General features: G+C 41.2%; 1 protein-coding gene across 1 annotated transcript in view; it reads right to left on the reverse strand.

Annotated features, from left to right (window-relative positions):
* MAGT1 (magnesium transporter 1) overlaps window positions 1–27,021 on the reverse strand; it is a 69,089-nt gene that overhangs the window by 28,460 nt on the left and 13,608 nt on the right. The window contains exons 2-6 of the mRNA XM_003824405.4: window positions 20,539–20,708; window positions 15,920–16,037; window positions 2,454–2,594; window positions 1,831–1,971; window positions 594–683 (exon numbers count right to left, since the gene is read on the reverse strand). Of these exons, the coding sequence (XP_003824453.1) occupies window positions 594–683; window positions 1,831–1,971; window positions 2,454–2,594; window positions 15,920–16,037; window positions 20,539–20,708 (660 nt within the window). The remainder of the gene's footprint in view (window positions 1–593; window positions 684–1,830; window positions 1,972–2,453; window positions 2,595–15,919; window positions 16,038–20,538; window positions 20,709–27,021) is intronic.

A 27,021-nucleotide genomic window follows, 5' to 3' on the forward strand; every position in this document is an offset into this window, starting at 1 on the left:
ATGCTCAGGTACTTGATCAATTTTTCTATTTAGTTGAAGGCTGTCTTTCATTCTTAGCTAGCTTGTTAGAAGGATTCACCAAATGGGAAAAGGAACTTCCCACTTTTAAGAGCACTGCGGCCGGGTGCGGTGGCTCATGCCTGCAGGCCTGTATTCCCAGCACTCTGGGAGGCTGAGGCAGGCGCATCACCTGAGGTAGGGAGTTTGAGACCAGCCTGACCAACATGGAGAAACCCTGTCCCTACTAAAAATACAAAATTAGCTGGGCGTGGTGGCGCATGCCTATAATCCCAGCTACTCAGGAAGCTGAGGCAGGAGAATCACTTGAACCAGGGAGGTGGAGGTTGCAGTGAGCCGAGATCGCGCCATTGCACTGCAGCCTGGGCAACAAGAGCAAATCTCCGTTTCGAAAAAAAGAAGAAAAAAAAAAGAGCACTGCATGGTCTTATCAGTGATGGAAGCTTGTTAACACAGAGAGATTGAAAAGTGAAGACTAAATCCAGCTCCTTCATATGCTGGCACTGTTCTCACAGGGTAATAATCATTGAGTTAACTTTGGTCTACAAAGGAAAGAAATCCCAGACTTCCCTTACCACATGTCCTGTGTGGGGATTCTTATGGGCATATGGTGGTCCTCTTATATGGTTCCACATTTGACCAGATGTCATAGCAAGCACAAAACACTAGGAAACAAAAAAATAATAAAATATTCATGGTCGAACTGTTCTTGTCTTGATTAGATAACAGGAATATGAAAATGTGCATCTGTTTAGTTAAGACATAGAATTTTTTGCAGATAAATGATTTATTAAGGCTTATATTTCATCCCAAGGATCACAATTCGATAATACTTCAAAAGGAAAACACTATTTTTTTTTTTTGACATGGAATGTCGCTCTTTTGCCCAGACTAGAGTGTAGTGGCGCGATCTCGGCTCACTGCAACCTCCGCCTCCCAGGTTTAAGCAATTCTCCTGCCTCAGCTTCCTGAGTAGCTGGGACTACAGAAGCATGGAACCACGCCCAGCTAATTTTGTATTTTTAGTAGAGACAGGGTTTCACCATATTGGCCAGGTTGATCTTGGTCTCTTGACCTCGTCATCTGCCCACCTCGGCCTCCCAAAGATATGGGATTATAGGTGTGAGCCACTGCGCCTGGCCAGGAAAACACTTTTTAAAAATTATAACTATGCAGACACAAGTTTCAAAATTGAATACTGAAAAGGCTTTTTAGAATAATATTTTCAGGCTGGGCATGGTGGCTCATGCCTGTAACCCCAGCACTTTGGGAGGCCGAGGTGGGCGGGTCACCTGAGGTCAGGAGTTCAAGACCAGCCTGGCCAACATGGTGAAACCCCGTCTCTCCTAAAAATACAAAAAAATTAGTTGGGCGTGGTGGCACACGCCTGTAATCCCAGCTACTCGAGAGGCTGAGGCAGGAGAATCATTTGAGCCCAGGAAGCAGAGGTTGCAGTGAGCCAAGATGGTGCCACTGCACTCCAGTCTGGGTGACAGACCAAGACTCCGCCTCAAAAAAAAAAAAAAAAAAAAAGAATAATATTTTCAGAACAACTAGAGATTTTCATAGAGATGACAGTCTGTCATTTAGGTTGAATAAAAGGCAGGTACAATCAGTTCCTTGACGTTCTGGCCATCCTTATGAGATAACGAATGAAACAAACTGATTTTAAGACAGAAAATTAAAATATATAAAACTATTTTCCTCAGGTAAGAAATAAAATGCTACTTCTCACATAAATAAAAGCTTACCTAAAAATACACTATTAGGAATTTTATTCAAATAATTTTTTGTCTTCTAAAATTCACTCACCAAAGCTGCAAAAGCCCATCCAGTTTTATTAAAGAGAAATTCCATATTACTTCTTCGAAGATACACAAGTCCACCAATAACAGCCAAAAGCAATCCCAACATAAGGGGACCAGCATAATTTGGGGGTCTAATCACTCTAATCTAATGGAAAGGAGAGAAAAACATGTTAAAGTATAAAATTTTTTACTAATTACATGGGTCAAAATAAAATCTGAAATGAAAGCAATCAAAATTATTGTGGTTACTTTCGGAAAAATGATCCTTTTTATGTTATCCCAATCAAACTAGTCCATAATATAACCTAAAATAGGATAGAATAGGTACAATATTCTATTTAACCACAACATAACATCTTTTAGATTAAGAAGGATTTGCCAAGTACAACTAGATAATCCATGGACTTAAGGTCGAAAGAGTGGTTTCCATGCTGAATTCAATAGGGTAATAGAGAGTGTTCTGTAATTTCACTCATTCATCAAGATGATTCTGTTTAATGCTACTTATGAAGTGACTGCCAAACTAGTACCACCTCAGTGATATGGGGACAAGACTAATTAGGGCCTCCCAGTAAGATTCAAAGGGGATAATGGCCAAGAAACAGTCTACATAGTTGGGAAACTTACATTGACGTCAGTTCTGTCGGCGATCCACCGGGCAATCTGCTCAGCTGAAAAACCCCGCACCTGTAACTCATATGTATCACCCCGTTTGGGTTTCCCTTTTGCAGGAAAGTTGATGAAAGTTGGAGCTGAATTCATGTTTAGCTGAATAAAAACGAGCCATGAAAATATACATTATCAGGAAAATAATCTTAATTGCAGTTAACATCTTGAAATTTAGGCATTTTACAAAGATGAGGAGGCCTGGGTTTAGGTAGGTTAAGTGATTTGGTTTGCCCAAGGAAAGTGGTAAGTGGTGGAGCAGGCTTTAAAAGCAAAGCTGCCTGTGACCTTAAGTATTACATACTACTCACCAAATACACATTCCTCGCTAAGAAACCTGTATTTTACTCCACTAGAATGGAAACTTTGCCGTACCACAGATATTTTAATCTGTTCAGAGATTATGCAAAATGAATACATTTATGAGCACTAAAATAATCTTATGTAGCTGAGTAAGCTCCAAATAGAGTGCATTCTCAATTTGGAGGAACCAAGATAATAAAATAATGCTCTAAAACGGCAGTGAAAAGCAATACAAAATGGTGGCTATATGCAGAAATAGTCTATTCTAAGAAGGTCCATAAATGTTTACTGATGAGCACCACATTTCTCTATTCTCCATCATGACATCATGATATATTTGAGAAGACAACACCGGAAATACTAAGGTAAAGAAACCATAACCATCTCATCTGCATTATATCTTTTTTTTTATTTTTTTGAGATGGAGTCTCGCTCTGTCACCCAGACTGGTGACAATCTTATAGAGATTGGCTTGCACAAATCAATTTTTATTTATTTATTTGTTTATTTTTGAGATGGAGTCTCACTCTGTTGCCCAGGCTGAAGCACAGTGGCAGGATCTCGGTTCACTGCAACCTCTGCCTCCCAGGTTCAAGTGATTCTCCTGCCTCAGCCTCCCAAGGAGCTGGGATTACAGGTATGTGCCACCACACCCAGCTAATTTTTGTATTTTTAGTAGAGACGGGTTCACCATGTTGGCCAGGCTGGTCTTGAACTCCTGACTGCAAATGATCCCCCTACCTCAGCCTCCCAAAGTGCTGGGTTTACAGGCGTGAGCCACCGTGCCCGGCCTTACAATTATAATTTTAAAACCTCAGCCAATAAAATAATCCAACTCCCATGCTTTGATTCTTTAGTTAAAATCCTTCTAACAGTAAGTTTTCAAGCTTTCCCATAAGGTGAGAGCATGTACTAACTGTTGCTTATCATTATTTTGGTCTCTTTGGCTGTATAATGTGGTAAATTAATGAATTAATAGATTACTCCTTTGGTTACCAATGTCCATAGATTTATATGCCTTGGTCAGTAGGCACAAAATCCCTAGAGGTAGATAAATTCGGGCTATCCTGTTAAAATTCAATTTCTGTGATTGCAAAGCTAGGAACCAAATCTTATACAATGTTCAGTCTACCAAATGCTGCCCAAATTTTAGGCCAAACTCTTTATTCAATATTTGTTTAGTTACACCACCTTTACATTTTTGAAAATGTGTATAAAAAATAAAAACTGGCCAGGTGCGGTGGCTCACACTTGTAATCCCAGCACTTTGGGAGGCCGAGGTGGGCAGATAATGAGGTCAGGAGTTCGAGACCAGCCTGGCCAACACAGTGAAACCCTGTCTCTACTAAAAATACAAAAATTAGCTGGGCGTGATGGTGGGCACCTGTAATCCCAGCTACTCGGGAGGCTGAGGCAGGAGAATCGCTTGAACCCGGGAGGCGGAGGTTGCAGTGAGCCGAGATTGTGCCACTGTACTCCAGCCTGGGTGACAGAGCTAGACTCTGTCTCTAAATAAATAAATAAAAAATAAAAAATAAGTAACATATAAATACACTTCTCTTGTAAAAAAATATTTTTAAAAACATTACATGGTTATAAGGACCAATTCTAGTACATTCTGGCAGCCACAGTTACCATTTACAGATATTTTTGAATTTATTCATATATATGTTTATACCACCAGAAAACATATAATATTGCTGTTTTAACATAAATGGTATCATATTAATGGTATTTTCCTGGTTGTCTTCCTTTTTAGCAACTAAAAATAATGTTGCAGTGAACATCCTTGCACATATCTCCCTGTACCCATGTGAAAGTGATTCTCTAGAAATGGGATTGTTAGGTCATGGGATAGAAATATTTTTTAATTAAAATGGATATAGTGCCCAGGCACGGTGGCTCACGCCTGTAATCCCAGCACTTTGGAAAGCCGAGGCAGGTGGATCACTTGAGGTCAGGAGCTCGAGACCAGCCTGGCCAACATGGTAAAACCCCATCTCTACTAAAAATACAAAAATTAGCTGGGTGTGGTGGTGAGTGCCTGTAATCCCAGTTACTCAGGAGGCTGAGGCACAAGAATCACTTGAACCTGGGAGGCGGAGGTTGCAGTGAGCCGAGATTGCACCACTGCATTTCAGCCTGGGTGACACAGTGAGACTCTGTCTTTAAAAAAAAAAAAAAATGGATATAGCCAAATTGTCTTCCAAAGTGGCTGTGCCAAAATATACTTCTACCTAACAATGCAGTAATGTATCCATTTCCCTACATCCTTGCCAAAAGTTGATCTGATGGGTGAAGACTGTACTTTATCATTATCATACTATTAATTTGTGTTTCCCTGTTTACTAATAAAACATCTTTAAAACAAATTAGTTATCTGAAAACATCTTTTTTTTTTTTTTCTTGAGAAGGAGTCTCACTCTGTTGTCCAGGCTGGAGTGCGTTGGCGCAATCTTGGCCCACCACAATCTCCGCTTCCTGGGTTCAAGCGATCCTCCTGTCTTACCCTCTCAAGTAGCTGGGATAACAGGGATGCGCCATGACACCCAGCTACTTTTTTTTTTGTATTTTTAGTAGAGACAAGGTTTCGCCATGTTGGCCAAGGTGGTCTCGAACTCATGACCTCAAGTGATCTGCCTGCCTCAGCCTCCCAAAGTGCTGGCATTACAGGCGTGAGTCACCATGCCCGGCCTGAAAACATCTTGTAGCCCAACGATACAATCAACAGAGTAGAAAGAAAACCTGTGAAATGGGAGGAATTATCTGTAAATCATTTATCTAATAAGGAGTTAATATTCAGAATAGTCTGGGCATGGTGGCTTATGCCTGTAATCCCAGCACTTTGGGAGGCCAAGACAGGTGTATCACTTGAGGCCAGGAGTTTGAGACCACTCTGGCCAACATGGCGAAACCCTGTCTCTACTAAAAATACAAAAATTAGCCAGGTGTGGTGGCGCATGCCTATAATCCCAGCTATTTGGGTGGCTGAGACACGAGAATTGCTTGAACCTGGGAGGCAGAGGTTGCAGTGATCCAGGACTGCGCCACTGCGCTCCAGCCTGGGCGACAGAGTGAGAGATTGTCTCAAGAAACAAACAAACAAAAACAAAATAAAAACAACAACAAAAATTTGGAATATATAAAGACCTCCTACAACTCAACAACAACAAAAAACTTGATTTAAAAAATGGGCAACACAGGTGGGTGCAGTGGCTCATGCCTGTAATCCTAGCACTTTGGGAAGCCGAGGCAGGTGGATCACCTGAGGTCGGGAGTCCGCAACCAGCCTGACCAACATGGAGAAACCCCGCCCCTACTAAAAATATGAAAAAAATTAGCTGGGCCTGGTGATGCATGCCTGTAATCCCAGCTACTCGGGAGGCCGAGGCAGGAGAATCGCTTGAACCCAGTAAACGGAGGTTGTGGTGAGCCGAGATCGTGCCATTGTACTCCAGCCTGGGCAACAAGAGCGAAACTCTATCTCAAAAAAAAAAAAAGGCAACACACACACACAATGGGCAAAGAACTTGACATTTCTCCAAAGAAGATATACAAATGGCCAACAAAACACATGAAAAAATGTTCAATATTACTATCATTATGGAAATAAAAAACAAAACCACAATGAGATACCACCTCACACTCATAAAGATGGCTATTATCCAAAACAAACAAACAAACAAAAAACCCCAGAAAACAAGAAGTGGTTGCGAGCATGTGGAGAAACTGCAACCCTTGTGCACCATTGGTGGGAAAGTAAAATGGTGAATCTGCTATGGAAAACAGCATGGAGGTTCCCCAAAAGATTAAAAATAGAATTACCATATGATCTAGCAATTCTACTTCTAAGTATATAACCAAAAGAACTGAAAGCAGGGTCTTGAAGAGATTATTTGAACACTCGTGTTCATAGCAGTATTATTCACAATAGCCAAAAGCTGGAAGCAACCTAAGTATCCACTCACAGATGTATGGGTAAACAAAATAAGGTGTATACATACAATGCAATATTATCCAGCTTTGAAAAGGAAGGAAGTTCTGACACATGCTATAACATGGATGAACATTGAGGACACGATGCTAAGTGAAATAAGCTAGTCACAAGAACACAAATACTATATAATTCCACTTATATTAGGTACCTAGAGTAGTCAAATTCATAGAGACAGAAAGTAGAATGGTGGTTGTCAGGAACTGGGGGAGTGGGGAACTGAAGTTGTTTAATGGCTATAAAGTTTCAGTTTTGGAAGATGAAAGAATTCTGGAGATTGGTTGTACAACAATGTGAATGTATCTAGCACTACTGACCTGTACATTTAAAAAATGGTAAACATAATAAATTTTATATTATATATATTTACAAAACAACCCCACCAAAACCCCTTGTAGACTCTGAAATTCCTTGGAGGTTAATGAACCAAAATAAGATACACTATTTTTTGGTAGGTATCAGTTTTCACACATGCTTAGCTTTTGCATACTGTGGCATATGACACTGTTACTTAGAGAAAGATTTAAATCTCTTCCACAGATGGACACACTACCATCCTTATACCTTTGGCTCTAAAATCTAGCTCTAAAATATAGTAATGGAAATTAATATTAAAAACTATTCAAGGTACGAAAGTGTACGTAACAAAAACAAAAATAGACAAATGGGACTATATTAAGCTAAAAAGCTTCTGCAAAGCAAAGGAAACAACAAAGTGAAGAGACAATCTGTTGAATGGGAGAAAATATTTACAAACTATTCATTCAACAAGGAACTAATGTCCAGAATATACAAAAAATTCAAACAACTCTAAAAAGAAAATAAAACAAAAACAAAAACAAAAAAAATTCAAATCACTCAACAGTAAAAAAGCAAATAATCCCATTAAAAAGTGGACAAAGGACATGAATAGACATTTCTCAAAAGAAGACACACATGGCCAACAGGTGTATGAAAAAATACTCAACATCACTCATCATCAGGGAAACGCAAATCAAATCTACAGTGAGATACCATCTTCTCCCAGTTAGAATGGCCATTATTATTATTATTAGAAAAGCTCCTTTTCTGCTCATCTGTCTGTTGCCTCCTTGCAATGCATTTTCCTACTTTCTCTAATAAATCTGCCTTTCTTTACCTTAAACGAACAAACAAACAAAAACAGATGCAAGGATATGGAGAAAAGGGAACTCACGGCCAGGCACGGTGGCTCATTCCTGTAATCCCAACACTTTGGGAGGCCGAGGCGGGTGCATCACCTGAGGTCAGGAGTTCGAGATCAGCCTGGCCAACATGGTGAAACCCTGTCTCTACTAAAAATACAAAAATTAGCTGGGTGTGGTGATGTGCGCCTGTAATCCCAGCTGCTCGGGATACTGAGGCAGGAGAATCGCTTGAACCCAGGAAGCGGAGGTTGCAGTGAGCCGAGATCTGCACTCCAGCCTGGGCAACAGAGTGAGACTCCATCTCAAAAAAAAAAAGGGAACTCATACACTGTTGGTGGGAAATTAAATTAGTATAGCCACTATGAAAAACAGTATAAGGCCAGGTGTGGTGGCTCACGCCTGTAATCCCAGTACTTTGGGAGGCCGAGGTGGGCAGATCACGAGGTCAGGAGATCGAGACCATCGTGGCTAACACGGTGAAGCCCCGTCTCTACTAAAAAATACAACAAAAATTAGCCGGGCGTGGTGGTGTGCACCTGTAGTCCCAGCTACTCGGGAGGCTGAGGCAGGAGAATGGCGTGAACCCGGGAGGCGGAGCTTGTAGTGAGCCGAGATCACGCCACTGCACTCCAGCCTGGGCGACAGAGGGAGACTCCGTCTCAAAAAAAAAAAAAAAAGAAAAACAATATAAAGATTTCCCAAGAAACTAAAAATAGAACTAGCATTTGATCCAGCAATGCCACTACTGGGTATGTATCCATAGGAAAGGAAATCAGTATATCAAAGGGATACCTGCACCCCCATGTTTACTGCAGCACAAAAGCAAAGTTATGGAATCAACCTAAGCATCCATCAACAGATGAACAGATCAAGAAAATGTGGTATTAGGCCAGGCGCAGTGGCTTGCGCCTGTAATCCTACCACTTTGGGAGGCTGCGGCAGGTGGATCAGTTGAGCTCAGGAGTTGGAGGGAGACCAGCCTGGCCAACATGGTGAAACCCCATCTCTACTAAAAATACAAAAAAATTAGCCAGGCGTGGTGGCGCACACCTGTAATCCCAGCTACTCGAGATGCTGAGGCAGGAGAATGGCTTGAACCTGGGAGGTTGCAGTAAGCCAAGATTGTGCCACTGCACTCTACCCTGGGCGACAGAGAAAGACTCCATCTCAAAGAAAAAAAAAATGTGGTGTGTATACACAATGGAATACTACTCCACCATAAAAAAGAATGAAATCATGTTACTTGCAGCAATATGGATGGAACTGGAAGTTATTATGTGAAATAAGCCAGGCACAGAAAGACAAATATGGCATGTTCTCATATGTGGGAGCTAAAAAAATTGAACTCAGGGAGGTACAGAGTAGAATGGCAGATACCAGAGGCTGGGAAGAGTGTATGTGCGTGTGTTGTGGTGGGCGGGGTGGGGGGGAGGGGTGCGGGAGTGGGCAATGAAGAGAGGTCAGTTAATGGGTACACTCATACAGTTAGAAGGAGTAAGATCTAATGTTCCATAGCAGAGTAGCGTGACTATAATTAACAACAATGTATTACATATTTCAAAACAGCTAGAAGAGAGGACTTGAAATGTTCCCAACATATAGAAATGATAAATACTCAAGGTGATGGATACTCCAACTATCCTGACTTGATCATTCTATGAATCTAACAAAATATACCATGTACCCCATAAATATGTACAAATATTATGTTATCAGTAAAAAAACTATTTAAGGTAGAAAAAAATTGGGTTTTCTATTTTTACAAATCACTAACAGAAGTTATGTGTTACCTTGTTAAAATAAATGGAATTAAAAATTGTAATTTCCAAAAATAACTGCAGCCTAAATAGTAGAGAATTAAAAAGCAATTTTTTTTTTTGAGACAAAGTCTAGCTCTGTCACCCAGGCTGGAGTGCAGCGGCTCACTACAACCTCCTGGCTCACTACAACCTCCACCTCCTGGGTTCAAGCGATTCTCCTGTCTCAGCCTCCCAAGTAGCTGGGATTACAGGTGCCCGACACCACACCTGGCTAATTTTTGTATTTTTAGTAGAGATGGGATTTCACCATGTTGGCCAGGCTGGTGTCGAACTCCTGACCTCAAGTGATCCCCACGCCTTGGCCTCCCAAAGTGCTGGGATTACAAGTGTGAGCCACCATGCCTGGCCTCAATTTCTTAAACTCTAGAAATTGTTTCCTTTGGTCTAATAAATCCTAAATGCACTAACCTTTTAGCTTGCAACATTTTATAAATGCACTGATTTTGATTTATGGAGATGGCTAAGTGAGACTGGAATATGAATAGCACAATGAATGATATACTGTAAAATGGAAACATTAAGCCATTTTTTTCAACATTTACCGAATACCCGTTATGTGCTTAGCACTGATAGCTACAGGATATGGCTCTGCCATTAACTAAGTAGTAACTATATTCTTTTATTTATTTATTTATTTATTTTTGAGATGGAGTCTCGCTCTGTCACCCAGGCTGGAGTGCAGTGGCGCAATCTCGGATCACTACAAGCTCCGCCTCCCGGGTTCAAGCCATTCTCCTGCCTCAGCCTCCCGAGTAGTTGGGACTACAGGCGCACACCACCACGCCCATCTAATTTTTGTTGTTTTTTTTTTGTAGAGACAGGGTTTCACCATGTTAGCCAGGATGGTCTCGATATCCTGACCTCGTGATCTGCCTGCCTCGGCCTCCCAAAGTGCTGGGATTACAGGCGTGAGCCACCGCACCTGGCTGTAACTATATTCTAAGGGAGACTGTCAAACAACTACAGAGCTAACTCTACTGTAAGACAAAATGTGGATAAATGTATAACAGAAATTTAAGGCAAGTGATATAACAATACAAGAAAAGGAGTGACTCACTTTTTATCTGGAAAAGTTGAGAAAGCTTACAGGGAGTATCTGAAACAAGGCTTAAAATGTAAGCAGAATTTTGAGAGTGGAGAGAAAGCAGACAGGGAAGAAAATTGTTGTAAACCAACAATCAACAGTGCTGACATACGAGAGTGCATCAGGCCAGGCGTGGTGTCTCACGCCTGTAATCCCAGCACTTTGGGAGGCCGAGGCGGGCAGATCACCCGAGGTCAGGGGTTCGAGACCAGCCTGGCCAACATGGCGAAACCCCTGTCTCTACTAAAAATTAAAAAAAATTAGCCAGGTGTGGTGGCGCGTGCCTGTAATCCCAGATACTCTGGAGGCTGAGGCACGAGAATCGCTTGAGCAGAGGTTGGCAGTGAGCCGAGATCACGCCACCGCACTCCAGCCTGGGTGACAGCAAGACTCCGCCTCAATTAAAAAAAAAAAGAGTGCACCAAAGAATAGGATTATGGGAAAGGTGTGACTGGAGTAAAGAGCACATGAAATTAGGACTAAGGAATTCTGGCTTCAGTCTATACACTACTCCTTTCAAAAGTGTGTTCTATGGAATCTAGCCAAATGCTCCATTAAGTGGTCCGATAATATGAGAAATTCTGTATATTAGAGCCCCCATTGGAAAGTATAACACATATCAGCATCAGCATGTTAACATCTCTGATCTCTCAAAAGCTGTGTTGGGAGACAATTCTTCATGAGTTTCTCATGTTTCTGCACATCTTGCGGACAAGGGCCCTAACTGCCTTTGTTCTGGACAATCTTCTCAAGGATATTTGTATATCTTTGGAAGATAGTTGAAATGGCCTTCGCAAAATTATGACTGAGACAGTGAAAGAGATCTAACTTAAGTGACTCCGACTTGGTTCTAACCTCCAAGCTGTCCTTGTTCATTCCTGGCCATAGGCTGAACTAACTTTAGGAGAAACTTAGTTTATAGTTTAAACAAAGACTGTAACAGCCCTTTCCCAAAGCAGACCTCCTTCTTGCCTGAGAACTAGATTGCCTTTTTAGGACTAACATTAGCCACAAGATGAAAAATTATGGTTTAGGAGTCATGTAGCTAGAGGCTACAAGATTCTGACCCTCCCTAAACTGCTCCTAAGATCAGTGCTTGAGATATTTTGCAGACTCTGCACTTGATGGATCAGCTGACACCACCCAGATCAATAAACTGGCTCATCTGATCTTGTGGCCCCCTCCCAGGAACTGACTCAGCACATGAAGACACCTTTAACTCCCTATGATTTAATCTCTGAGCAATCAGCACTCCTGGCTCACTGGCTTCCCCCTACCCACGAAGCTATCCTTAAAAACTCTGCTCCCCGAATGCTCGGGGAGACTGACTTGAGTAATAATAAAACTCCAGTCTCCCACAAAGCTGGCTGTGCATGAAATACTTTCTCTATTGCAATTCCTCTGTCTTGACGAATTGGCTCTGTTTAGGCAGCAGCAAAGTGAACCCCTTGGGCGGTTACACAGTCTCCCTCCACAGCAAAGGGGAGGCACACTTACTATCCATTACAGAAAATGTGGGTTCCCAGAGCTTGGTGTTCCTCTCCCATAATGCAGCCCATTGGCCCTCTTTGTTATTGTTGTTTTCTTAAGAGTTGGGGTCTGGCTCTGCTGCTCAGGCTAGAGTGCAGAGGCACGATCACAGCTCACTGCAGCCTCAAACTGATCTCAAGCAATCCTCCTGATCCAGCCTTCCGAGTAGCTGACCACTGGCCCTCTTTGGATTGCCCTATGGGAAATGGGGTTTGGGGAACCTATGACATTTTGGCTACTTGTTGTGAGTAGTAAAGTCCTTTAACTTGAGCCAGGCATGGTGGCACAAGCCTGTAATCCCAGCTACTCAGGAGGTTAAGGTGCAAGGATTACTTGAGCCCAGGAGTTCAAGACTAGCCAGGGCAACATAGCAAGACCCAATCTCAAAAACAAACAGCAAAAAGTCCTTTGCTGGACTCTGACTCAGGAGTGTCATATTTTCTGCCAGCATCCATGAACCTGTGGCAGGTTAACTTGTTAGCTTGCAAGTAGGGTAAGAACTTAGATCCTTCCCAGTTTTTGAACCCTGAAGTAAAAAGAAAACTTAATTTTGTTTAAACCAGGGTTTCCCAAGTTTATTTTTTTCCAAGAATACTTATTAATACCATGTAGAAAAAACTCTGGGAAATGTTAGAGCAGGCAATATGGACAGAGCCCTAAATGGAAGGTAAGTGGACCAGTTAAAAGGTTACTACATTAGCTTGAATGAGAGATGAATGTGAGCCTTGGAATGTAAAGGGGGTATGGCTATGACACACGTTGTACAAGAAGATGAAGATGACAAAGAAGTGTCATTAATGATACAGAACATAAGATGAGGCTTGGGTGAAAGTGGAAGAGAAAACAGTTTAATTTGGGATATAATAAATTTTTAGATTGGGAAGTCATTCATATGAAGATGTATAGCAAGGCATTATATCCAGCTTTTTCCTTTTATGTTTTACACAATTGAGTAAAATATGTTCAAATATATGAATTAGACACATTTATAAACAAAGACAAAATTGAATCTATGTCCTTAAGTATTTATATGCAAGGGGAAAGAACTAGCAGAGATGCTGAAGCTAAAAATGGGCCAGGTGTGGTGGCTCACGCCTGTAATCCCAGCACTTTGGGAGGCTGAGGTGGGTGGATCATCTGAGGTCAGGAGTTTGAGACCAGCCTGGCCAATATGGCGAAACCCCATCTGTACTCAAAATACAAAAAGTAGCCAGGCGTGGTGGTGGGCACCTGTAATTCCAGCTATTCAGGAGGCTGAGGCAGAAGAATCACTTGAATCCAGGAGGCAGAGGTTGCAGTGAGCCGAGATCAAGCCACTGCACTCTAGTCTGGGCAACAGAGCGAGACTCAATCTCAAAAAACCTGAAACTAAAAAGAAAAATTAAAAAATTAACCAGGCGTGGTGGCAAGTGCCTGTAATCCCAGCTACTTGGGAGGCTGAGGCAGGAAAATTGCTTGAACCCAAAAGGCAGAGGCTGCCAGTGAGCCAAGATTGTGCCATTGCACTCCAGCCTGGGCAACAGAGCGGGACTCTTGTCTCAAAAACAAAAAATAGTTGTGAGAGGTCATGATTGACAGAGCAGGTGGGTATGTGATCCAGGGCCCAGGAAAAAGGTTCAGTTTCAAACAACAAAAGATCTACTTTTCTACTAAGACTAGAGGTAAGGGGACAAAAGAAATCAACTCAAGATGGACCAGAAACTTAAATCTAAGACCTGAAACCATAAAAATTCTAGAAGATAACATTGTAAAAACTCTTTTTTTGAGACTGAGTCTCACTCTATCACCCAGGCTGGCAATCTCGGCTCACTGCAACCTCCGCCTCCTGGGTTCAAGTGATTCTCATGCCTCAGCATCCCGAGTAGTTGGGATTACGGGCGCCCGCCACCACACCCGGATAATTTTTGTATTTTAGTAGAGATGGAGCTTCACCATGTTGGCCAGGCTGGTATTAAACTCTTGACCTCGAGTGATCTGACCACCTTGGCCTCCCAAAGTGCTGGGATTACAGGCATGATCCACCATGCCCAGCTGAAAAACTCTTCCAGACATTGGCTTAGGCAAAGAATTCATGGCTAAGACCCCAAAAGCAAATGCAACAAGAACAAAAATAAATAAATGGGACCTAATTTAACTAAAAAGCTTCTGCACAGCAAAAGGAATAATCTGCAGAGTAAACCAACAACCCACAGAGTGGGAGAAAATATTTGCAAACTGTGCATCTGACAAAGGACTAATATCCAGAATCTACAAAGTACTCAAACAAATCAGCAAGAGGAAAACAAACAATCCCATCAAAAAATGGGTAAAGGACAAGAATAGACATTTCTCAAAAGAAGATATACAAATGGCCAACATCACTAATTATCAGGGAAATCAAAACCACAATGAAATACTACTTTACACCCGCAAGAATGGTCATAATTAAAGCAAAAAAAACAAAAAACAAAAAACAAAAAACAAACAAAAACAAAGATGTGGTGTGGATGTAGTGAAAAGGGAACACTTTTAACACTGTTGGTGGGAATGTAAACTAGTACAACCACTATGGAAAACAGTATGGAAATTCCTTAAAGAACTCAAAGTAGAACTACTATTTGACCCAGCAATCCCACTACTGGGTATCTACCCAAAGGAAAAGAAGTCATTATATGAAAAAGACACATACACACGCGTATTTATAGCAGCACAATTCACAATTGCAAAGATATGGAACCAACCTAAGTGTCCATCAGCCAATGAGTGGATAAAGAAAATGTGGTATATATAAATCATGGAATACTACTCAGTCATAAGAAGGAATGAAATAATGTATTTTGCAGCAATTTGGATGGAGCGGGAGGTCATTATTCTAAGTGAAGTAACTTAGGAACGGAAAACCAAATATCGTTATGTTCTCACTTATGAGTAGGAGTTAAACTATGAGGATGCAAAGGCATAAGATTGATATAATGGACGTTGGGAACTTTGGGGGAAAAAGGGTCAGAGGGGGATGAAGGATTAAAGACTACGTATTTGGGTACAGTGTACGCTGCTCAGGGGATAGGTGTACCAAAATCCAGAAATCACCACTAAAGAACTTATCCATGTAACCAAAAACCACCTGTTGCCCCAAAACTATTGAAATAAAAATAAAAATTTTAAAAAAGAGGTAAGGGGATAAAGATATCTATAGTATAGATAGCTATACTAAAGACTTCAATATTACATAATGGTGGGACTCGTGCTGTGATTTAAAAAATTCCTTAATAAATTATATACTTAAAATGGTTAAAATGATAAAGTTTGTTTTATATATTTTACTACAATAAAAATGTATGTTATTTAAATACTACTCAATTTCCATATTCTAGTAGGTTAGCATTGATAACTACATTTTATGGTTAGCTCAAGTTTAACTTTTAGTTTGCTACTCTAGATCTTACATAAGAGCAATCCCATTTAATGTCTTACAGCCACTGAAAAAAATATATTCCACTTTCACTATATTTTAGCTATTTTTATATAGCAGAATAAACCAAAGATCTTACCATCTGAAATACATCAGAGCCTTCATCAAAATCCACCATGGCAAAAAATATCCTGTTGGTGAATGCACTGGAGTATCGCCAGGAGTTTGCCAGGATCTGGAATTCTTCATCAGCTTGCCTGGATGCAATGAGATTCGTAAAGATAACATATAAAACAATTTTTGAAAGCAATCTCGTTTATCATCAGTAAAACAGGTCCAAGCAAGCAATAGCAGGTTTTCCAATGGGAGAAATAATAAAAAACACTGACAAGTAGGTCAGACTCTGCTGACAGGGTTAAGACAAATCTTGTTTTGGCATAAGAGAAGCCTTATCCCAAGTTAGGGATTTCATGAGAAGTAGTAATTACCTGACTCTGCTTCATACTTTGTGCCTGTTTCTTATCCCAAAACTCTTTCAACAATCATTGGAAATATATAGCTAATCGCCTCTACAATAACTTTCCATACCCTAAATTACTTCTAAGAGTTCAAAGACAAGACAGAAGTGTATTCCCTAAAGAAAGCAGAAATACAATATTAATTCATTTTTAAAAATCTAAAGTGCAAAAGCTACTTGGTAAATAACACAATCAGATAAATTATTAGGATGAAAGATAAGAAGAGTCTAGGAATTGAAATTAATTGAGGCCAGCTCATACCTGTAATCCCAGCACTTTGGGAGGCTGAGGTGGGTGGATCACCTGAGGTCAGGAGCTCAAGACAAGCCTGGCCAACATGGCAAAACCCTGTCTCTATTAAAAATACAAAAATTAGGCCAGGTGCAGTGGCTCATGCCTGTAATCCCAGCACGTTGGGAGGCCGAGGCAGGCGGATCACAAGGTCAGGAGTTCGAGACCAGCCTGGCCAATATGGTGAAACCCTATCTCTACCAAAAATACAAAAATTAACCGGGCATGGTGGCGGGCACCTGTAGTCTCAGCTACTCGGGAGGCTGAGGCAGGAGAATGGCTTGAACCCGGGAGGCGGAGATTGCAGTGAGCCGAGATCACACCACTGCACTCCAGCCTGGGCGACACAGGAAGACTCCATCTCAAAAAAAAAAAAAATTATTGAAACCTCAAGTCATCTTTGAATTTTTCCATATCTCCCATATGCTTTCAGTTCTCATGATCTGTCAATTCTCATTTGCGATAAAAGTTTCACTCCATATCCTCCTATTTTTATTGCTATCATCTAAGGTCAGATTTTTGTTATCTAATAGTAGGATATTTAAAAATACTGACTCTGGTTTCTCCTCCTTCAATCCTTCTTTTTTTTTGAGACAGTCTCACTCTGTGGCCCAGGCTGGAGTGCAGTGGCGCCATCTTGGCTCACTGCAACCTCTGCCTCCCAGTCTCAAGCAATTCTCCTGCCTCAGCCTCCTAAGTAGCTGGGATTATAGGTGCCCACCATCATGCCCAGCTAATTTTTGTATTTTTAGTAGAGACAGGGTTTCACCATGTTGGCCAGGCTGGTCTTGAAATCCTGTCCTCAGGTGATCCACCTGCCTCAGCCTCCCAAAGTGCTGGGATTACAGGTGTGAGCCACCGTGCCCAGCCCTCCTCCAATCCTTACACTGCAATATACATCCATCTTCCTAAATTACTACTTTCCTGAAACACTTATCAGAAATCACTGTTGCTTTCTTATTACCTTCAGAATACATTCTCTAATCTCTTTCACTAGTTATTGAAGGTTCTTTATCACATAGCTTCAAATAATACATCTAGTTTTTATCTAGTCTTACTACTAATCAATCTCAAACAGTAACCTTTAGTCCCAATATTTTATTTACTCCTATCCCTGTACCCTTGTGTACATCATGCTTCTAACCAGAATATCCTGCCTGTATCAACATCTTATCCATTTGTCTAGCCCTAGCACAAGTCTTATTTCCTCCATCAGGCCAATCCAAATCACTCCTATTAACCTTCTTTCCTGAAATTTTACAGTATTTATTATATGTACAGTTGATCTGGTACTTAATCACAAATTGCCTTATATTGCCATCTATATTTTCATATGTGTAACTCATTTCCTTAACCAGATGATAAGGGTAGGTTATCTATTTTACAATTCTCATCCCAACAGCACCACAACTACAGTATAATTCATGTTGCTGTTGCTTAATTTTTATTTGTTGAATGAGTGTAGAAAAATTTGAGTTAATATTAAATTTGGTCTTATAGAAAATAAGATGCCAGTAAAAACTTAGGTTAGTAAGAATTCCATTAATTTGCATTTAATAGAGAATTATGAAGGAGTTTGTGTTTGTTCCCTGCTATTTTTGTATACTCTTGATTGCTACTGAGTGAACTGACGGAATTAGAAGTAATTCTACATTTCAAGTTTATTCATAGTTATTACTTACGATTCCTTTTTCTTCTTTTATTTTTAATTTATATTCAGCACATACTCCACAAAATAAGCACTATGGAACCAAATACCTTGACTATACCCTAGCTCCAGGGAGAAAATCGTTAAAGAAAAGTTATCAAGGCTTGGGGTGGCAGAACACACCATTCTGAAACAAGCTGTCTATTCCTTTGCATGGCTATCAGGCTGTCAGAATCTGGAGAACCTCCAAGTTTTTACTAAACTAATTCTTCATACAGTAGCTTTGTCATTTTATTTAAAGTTAATTACCAGATCAGATACACTGATCTAAAAACATAAATAAAAAGACACTAAAAAGCAAAAGCTATTTTATTTTTTAGTATCCACCATTTTGAATTGTTCATGGTGTTTTTATTTAACAGAATAGCAATCTTTGCTCCTAAGATCATTAAGAAACAATAAAATAAAATCAAGAAACCATTGTTTGATGAAAACTTAAGCAAGATTAGTCTCCATCTCCAAGGTTTACAATCACTATAAAACAACTGGGAAATTAGAAACATCCCTAAATCATGGATCTTTGGGATTAAAAAAATAATAATTAATATACCCATCACCTTACCTATTTATTATTTTTTGGTGGTGAGAATATTTAAAATGTTTTTAGCAATTTCAAAATCTACAATACATTAACTATGGTCACCATACTGTGCAATAGATCACCAGAACTTACTCCCCTCATCTAACTAAAACTTTGTACACTTTCACCACATCCTCTCCTAAGACTCTGAAAACCACCATTCTACTCTGCTTCTAGGAGTTCAACTTTTTTAGATTTCACATGAGATCCCATGCATCTTTTTTTTGTTGTTTGTTTTTGAGACAGGGTCTTGGTCTGTCGCTCAGGCTGGAGTGCAGTGGGATGATTATAGCTTTCTGCAGTTTCGACCTCCCAGGGTCAAGTGATCCTCCCACCTCAGCCTCCAGAGTAGCTGGGACTACAGGCACATCACCACACCCAGCTAATTTTGTTTATTTTTATAGATACAAAGTTTCACTATGTTGCCCAGGCTGGTCTCCAATGCCTGGGCCCAAGTGATCCTCCCATCTCAGCCTCCCAAAGTGCTGAGATCACAGACATGAGCTACCACACCCAGCTGCATCTTTTTTTTTTTAAAAAAAAACATTACCAGCTGGGTGTGGTGGCTCACGCCTGTAATCCCAGCACTTTGGGAGGCTTAAGTGGGTTGATCACGATGTCAAAAGATCAAGTCCATCCTGGCCAACATGGTGAAACTCCGTCTCTACTAAAAATACAAAAATTAGCTGGGCGTGGTGGTGTGCACTTGTAGTATCAGCTACTTGGGAGGCTGAGGCAGAAGAATCACTTGAACCCAGGAGGTGGAGGCTGCAGTGAGTCAAGATCACGCCACTGCACTCTAGCCTGGGTGACAGAGCCAGACTTTGTTTCAAAAAAAAAAAAAAAAGAAAATTACCAGTTTTCTTGAATTCCAAACTTGGATGAAGCCACCATTATTGCATTAGTAAACATCTTAAGCATTGGGTAGACCAGTTAAAATTGTGGAGCCTGTTTCTTCCAAAAATAGTAGGATATTTGCTTTACCAACCTTTTGGGATTTTGACAATACAAGAGTATGAAGTTGAAAGCACTTACAAATAATAAAAAAATACTACATCACTGCTACTGGCATACAGTTACATAAGTTGATACTGATTTTTTTTTTTTTTTTGAGACAGTCTCGCTCTGTCGCTCAGGCTGGAGTGCAGTGGCGCAAGCTTGGCTCACTGCAACCTCTGCCTCCCGGGTTCAAACGATTATTCTGCCTCAGCCTTCCAAATATCTGGGACTGCAGGCATGCACCACAATGCCTAGCTAATTTTTGTATTTTTTTTTTAGTAGAGATGGGGTTTCACCATGTTGGCTGGGCTGGTCTTGAACTCCTGACCTCAGATGATCCACCTGCCTCGACCTCCCAAAGTGCTGGGATTACAGGCATGAGCCCCCATGCCCCGCCAAGTTGATACTAATTTATAAGATGACTGTTTGATCTTTAAGTTACTTTTATGATGGCTACCACAATTATTTATCCATGCTTCCCCCACTAATACGGATAATCAAGAATTGACTATAAAAGAGCAGTAGTATTGCTACCATAGACATCCTGAGTAAGGTATACACATTATTTAAGTACCTACTGCACTAACTTGGCTCTTCTGGGATTGAGAAATGGTTAACGTTATATGAGTTATTTAATTTTAAAGTGTAGTTGGAGTTCATACTTGCAAACGACACACTGTCTATGCAGTTGGAGAGCAGTGAACATGACGATAACGGAGTAATTTCTCGGTGGGGCTTTCACAAGGCGACGGAACTTGTCTCCATTCATTCTTATTACAGGTCTTTTGTTAGTCCATTCCATCAGCTGACTAACCTTTTCAGATAACACCATCTAAAAAAGACAAAGTGAGCGTGCTATTAATATACTCAACTTGGCATTTAAAGTTCTTTTAATGAGGCAGCTTACTTAAAACCAATACTAACAAGCAGAGGTATACAGAAAATGTGAGACCTAAAGCCAAAATTTGGTAGTTGGGCTGGATGATAATTATTCTTAAAATACATTATTTCATAATATTTTGTCAGACATTACACTTTTGATGTAATTAATTATGAATGAATGAATGAATGAATAAACGAATGAATGACACTGTCTCGCTCTGTCATCCAGACTGCAGTGCAGTGGCACAATGAGGGCTCACTGTAGCCTTGACCTCCTGGCCTCAAGGGATCCTCCCACCTCAGCCTCCCAAGTGCTTGGAATACACACGTGTTCCACCATGCTCAGCTGATTTTTGTATTTTTTGTAGAGATGGGGCTTCTCCATGTTGCCCAGGCAGGTCTTGAACTCCTGGGCTTAAGCAATCTGCCCGCCTCGGCCTCCGACAGTGCTGGGATTACAGGCATGAGCCACCACACCTGGCCTTTATATATATATATATTATTTTTTTTTGTAGAGACAGGGGTTTTACTATGTTGCCCAGGCTAGTCTTGAACTCCTGGGCTCACACGATCCTCCCAACTCAGCCTCCCAAGTGTTGGCATTACAGTCATAAGCCATTGCACCCAGACAGAATTATTTATTATTTACTAATAACATAAGATAAAAATAACAAAACCTTTCATTTGCCAAAAATTCCAAAGAATGTTGAGTTAAACCAATGGCCAGTTTTATATACAATTTTACTTCTCTCAAAAAACATACAGTGAAAATCTTGAAAATAAAGAGTAAAGTGGGAGGAATCACTCTATTCAATTTTAAGGTTTACTATTTAGCCACAATAGTTAAGACAGTGTGGTACAGATGAAGGGATAGTATCACAGAACAACAGAACAAAAAAACAACCCAGAAGTAGACCCATACAAGTGTAGTCAAATGATTTTGCACAAAGGTGCAAAAACAACTCAGTGGAGGAAGAATAGCCTTTTCAACAAATGGTGCAGAAGCAATTGGTCATCCATAGCCAAAAATATGAACTTCACACCTTATATAAAAACTAACTCAGCCAGGCATGGTGACTCACGCCTGTAATCCCAGCACTTTGGGAGGCTGAGGCGGGTGGATAACCTGAGGTTGGGAGTTCGAAACCAGCCTAACCAAGATGGAGAAACCCCGTCTGTACTAAAAATACAAAATTAGCCAGGGGTGGTGGCACATGCCTGTAATCCCAGCTACTTGGGAGGCTGAGGCAGGAGAATCGCTTGAACCTGGGAGGCAGAAGTTGCAGTGAGCCGAGATCGTGCCATTGCACTCCAGCCTGGGCAACAAGACTGAAACTCCATCTCAAAAAAAAAAAAAAAAAAAGAAACTAACACAAAATAGATCATATACTTAACTGTAAAACTATAAAACTTTTATGAAAATAAATAGGAGAAAATATTCAGAAGCTAAGGGTAGGCAAAGGTTTCTTAGGCCTGACAACAAAAGCAGGATCCATAAAAAAAGAAAAATTGATATACTGGACCTCATCAAAATTCAGCCGGATGTGGTGGCTCATGCCTCTAATCCCAGCACTTTGGGAGGCCAAGGTGGGCAGATCACTTGAGGCTAGGAGTTCGAGACCAGCCTGGCCAAAATGGCAAAACCCAGTCTCTACTAAAAATACAAAAATTAGCTGAGTGTGGTGGCACATGCCTAAAATCACAGCTGCTCAGAAGGCTGAGGCATGAGAATTGCTTGAGACTGGGAGGCAGACATTGCAGTGAGCCAAAATCATACCACTGCACTCCAGCTTGGGTGACACAGCGAGACACTGTCTCAAAAAAACAAAAAAATAAAAAATAAAAAATTTTACTCTCTGGGCCGGGTGCGGTGGCTCACACCTGTAATCCCAGCACTTTGGGAGGCCAAGGTGGGTGGATCACTTGAGGTCAGGAGTTCGAGAACAGCCTGGCCAACATGGTGAAACCCTGTCTCTAATAAAAATACAAAAATTAGCCAGGCATGGTGGTGGGTGCCTGTAATCCCAGCTACTCGGGAGGCTGAGGCAGGAGAATCGCTTGAACCTGGGAGGCGGAGGTTGCGGTGAGCCGAGATCGCGCCACTGCGCTCCAACGTGGGAGACAGAGTGAGACTCTGTCTCAAAATAAAATAAAATAAAATATACTGACAATATCAAATGCTGGTGAGGATGTGGAGAAACTAGATCTCTCATACATCACTGGTGGGAATGTACTATGGTGCAGCCACTTTGGAAAACAGTTTGGCAGTCTTAAAAGATCAAGCAACTAGGTGGGTGCAGTGGCTCACACCTGTAATCCCAGCAATTTGGGAGGCCAAGGCGGGTGGATCGCTTGAGGTCAGGAGTTCAAGACCAGCCTGGCTAGCATGTTGAAACCACATCTCTACTAAAAAAAAAAAAAATACAAAAATTAGCTGGGCATGGTGGCACATGCCTGTAATCCCAGGTACTCAGGAGGCTGAGGCATGACAATCGCTTGAACCCGGGAGACGGAGGTTGCAGTGAGCCAAGATCACATCATTGCACTCCCGTCTGGGCGACAAGAGCAAAACTCTGATGCAAAAAAAAAAAAAAAAGAAAAAGAAAAAAAAATTTAGCCGGGCATGGTGGTGCACGCCTGTAATCCCAGGTACTTGGGAGGCTGAGGCAGGAGAAATACTTGAATTCAGGAGGTAGAGGTTGCAGTGAGTTGAGATCACGCCACTGCATTCCAGCCTGGGTGGCAGAGTGAGACTCTGTCTCCAAAAAAAAAAAAAAAAAAAAAAGCCAGGCGCAGTGGCTCATGCTGTAATCCCAGCACTTTAGGAGGCCAAGACGGGTAGATCACCTGAGGTCAGGAGTTTGAGATCAGCCTGGCCAACATGATAAAATCCCGTCTCTACTAAAAATACAAAAAATTAGCTGGGTGTGGTGGCGGGCGCCTGTAATCCCAGCTACTCAGGAGGCTGAGGCAGGAGAATCTCTTGAATCTGGGAAGGCGAAGGCTGCAGTGAGCCGAGATCGTGCCACTGCACTCCAGCCTGGGCAACAAGAGTGAAACTCTATCTCAAAAAAGAAAAAAAAGAAAGAAAAAAAAAAGAAAAAAAAATCTGGCAACTAAAGATACACTTACCATACAACCCATCAACCACATTATTTGGCATTTGTCCTATAGAAATGAAAATTTATGTCTACACACAAAAAAGAGCTAGAGTTTGTTCCTTTTTGGCTAATCATCATGAGGCAGTGGAAGAGAAGCATGGTTAGTCGACAGGATTTAAGTTTGAAATTAAATGCCATCATATTTATCATTCCCCTCATCTTCACTCTCAATGTTTTCTTTTTCTTTTTTCTCTAGAGATGGAGTCTTGCTCTGTCACCCAGACTAGAGTGCAGTGGTGCGATCTCACCTCACTGCAATCTCCCCCTGCTGGGTTCATGCAATTCTCCTGCCTCAGCCTCCCAAGTAGCTGGGATTACAGGCACACGCCACCACGCCTGGATAATTTTTGAATTCTTAGTAGAGATGGGGTTTCACCATGTTGGCCAGGCTGGTCTGGAACTCTTGACCTCATGATCTGCTCGCCTCGGCCTCCCAAAGTGCTGGGATTACAGGCGTGAATCACTGCGTCCAGCCCCACCCTCAATGTTTAATCCTTGCCATGAGTAGTAAGAAGGCAGGAAGGGATAACAAAGAAAACAAAAATCTCAATGTAGAGTTAATGCTAATTTATGATTTTGCTCATCTTTATAGAGATATGTATAGAAAAAGCTGGGAAATCATGCAGTGGTTCATCATTCAGAACCATTTGACCAGTTATATTTCCCATTACCTATATTCTAGCACTTACCATTTTAAGACACTTTGACGTTTGATTCCTTTTCTAGACTATTAGCTACAAGAGAACAGAGACCCACAATTCTTTACCATACAGTAGGCACTCAGTAAATGTGTACTAAATTTATAATCAGTGAAATTTAACTGGGAATTGACTGACTTGCTTACATTAACATGTAAGAAAGAAATGATAATTGCACACGTAAACACTTACATAGAAACAAAACTTTTTTTTTCACTTTAGAAAGTAACATGGATTCTAAAAATGCATGATTTGCCTTTTTTTTTTTTTTTTTTTTTTTTTTAGACAGAGTCTCACTCTGTCATGCCCAGGCTGAAGTGCGATGGCATGATCTGGGCTCACTGCAACCTCTGACTCCCAGGTTCAAATGATTCTCGTGCCTCAGCCTCCAAAGTAGCTGGGATTACAGGAACGCACTACCACCCCCGGCTAATTTTTGTGTTTTTAGTAGGGACGGGGTTTGACCATGTTGGCCAGGCTGGTCTTGAACTCCTGGCCTCAAATGATCCACCCGCCTCAGCCTCCCAAAGTGCTGGGATTACAGGCATGAGCCACCATGCCCAGCCTGGTCTGCCTTTAAGCATATCTGAATTCATCTAATACTGACCACAATTTTATGTCACAAGTACATCTCTATGAATGATGGAAAAAAGCTGCATAAAAATTAGTTTTGTAGGCCAGGCGCGGTGGCTCACGCCTGTAATCTCAGCACTTTGGGAGGCCAAGGCGGGCAGATCACGAGGTCAGGAGTTCAAGACCAGCCTGGCCAACAGGGTGAAACCCCGTCTCTACTAAAAATACAAAAAATAAGCTGGGCGTGATGGCGGGTGCCTGTAATCCCAGCTACTCGGGAGGCTGAGGCAGGAGAATTGCTTGAACCCGGGAGGTGGAGTTGCAGTGAGCCGAGACCGCACCACTGCACTCCAGCCTGGGTGACAGAGCGACACTCAGTCTCAAAACAAAACAAAAAAAACATTAGTTTTGTAGCAAATACGAAAAAATTCTGGTAAGGGCCACAAAAAGAATATGCCACACACGAAAAACCGAACACACTCTAAACCCACAGAAAAAGATATACATTCTTGAAAGATTGGTTGTTAACAGGCCAGGTGCAGTGGCTCACGCCTGTAATCCCAACACTTTGGTAGGCTGAAGTGGGTGGATCACTTGAGGTCAGGACTTCAAGACCAGCCTGGCTAACATGGCAAAACCTCATCTCTACTAAAAATATAAAAGTTAGCTGGGCGTGGTGGCACATGTCTGTAGTCCCAGCTACCGGGGAGGCTGAGGCACTAGAATCGCTTGAACCCAGGAGGCCGAGGTTGCAGTGAGCCAAGATGGCACCACTGTACTCCAGCCTGGGCAACAAAGTGAGACTCTGTCTCAAAAAAAAAAAAAAAAAAAAAAGAAGGAAAGATTGGTTATAACAAATAATTAACAAGACTGCGGAACAATGAAACAAGTAGTTGGTAAAGGCTGTGGGAGAGAATGAACCAGGAGGAAGATAGAGAATATTTGATTTAAATTAAGACTGCACAGATCAAATTTATTGTTTTCCCAACAAAATGAATTGCTATTATTTGATACCGTTTTAATGATTCTCAGAGCACAGACAATATGGGTTCACATTTCAAAATATGCAATCTATATTTTGAAGGAATCATTAATTTTTGCCATATTTTTTTTTTTTATATATAGATATTTATTATACTTTAAGTTCTAGGGTACTTGTGCACAATGTGCAGGTTTGTTACATATGTATACATGTGCCATGTGGTGTGCTGCACCCATTAACTAGTCTTTTACATTAGGTATATCACCTAATGCTATCCCTCCCCCTCCCCCCACCCCACAACAGGCCCCGGTGTGTGATGTTCCCCTTCCTGGGTCCAAGTGTTCTCATTGTTCAATTCCCACCTATGAGTGAGAACATGCGGTGTTAGGTTTTTTGTCCTTGCGTTAGTTTGCTGAGAATGATGGTTTCCAGCTTCATCCATGTCCCTACAAAGGACATGAACTCATCATTTTTTATGGCTGCATAGTATTCCATGGTGTATATGTGCCACATTTTCTTAATCCAGGCTATCATTGTTAGACATTTGGGTTGGTTCCAAGTCTTTGCTATTGTGAGTAGTGCCACAATAAACATATGTGTGCATGTGTCTTTATAGCAGCATGATTTATATTCCTTTGGGTACATAACCAGTAATGGGATGGCTGGGTCAAATGGTATTTCTAGTTCTAGACCCTGAGGAATCGCCACACTGTCTTCCACAATTTTAGACCAATATCTCTGATGAACATCAATGCAAAAATCCTCAATAAAATACTGGCAAACCAAATCCAGCAGCACATCAAAAAGCTTATCCACCATGATCAAGTGGGCTTCTTCCCTGGGATTCAA

This window comes from Pan paniscus, chromosome X, assembly GCF_029289425.2.
Source record: "Pan paniscus chromosome X, NHGRI_mPanPan1-v2.0_pri, whole genome shotgun sequence".
NCBI classification, from domain to species: Eukaryota; Metazoa; Chordata; class Mammalia; order Primates; family Hominidae; genus Pan; species Pan paniscus.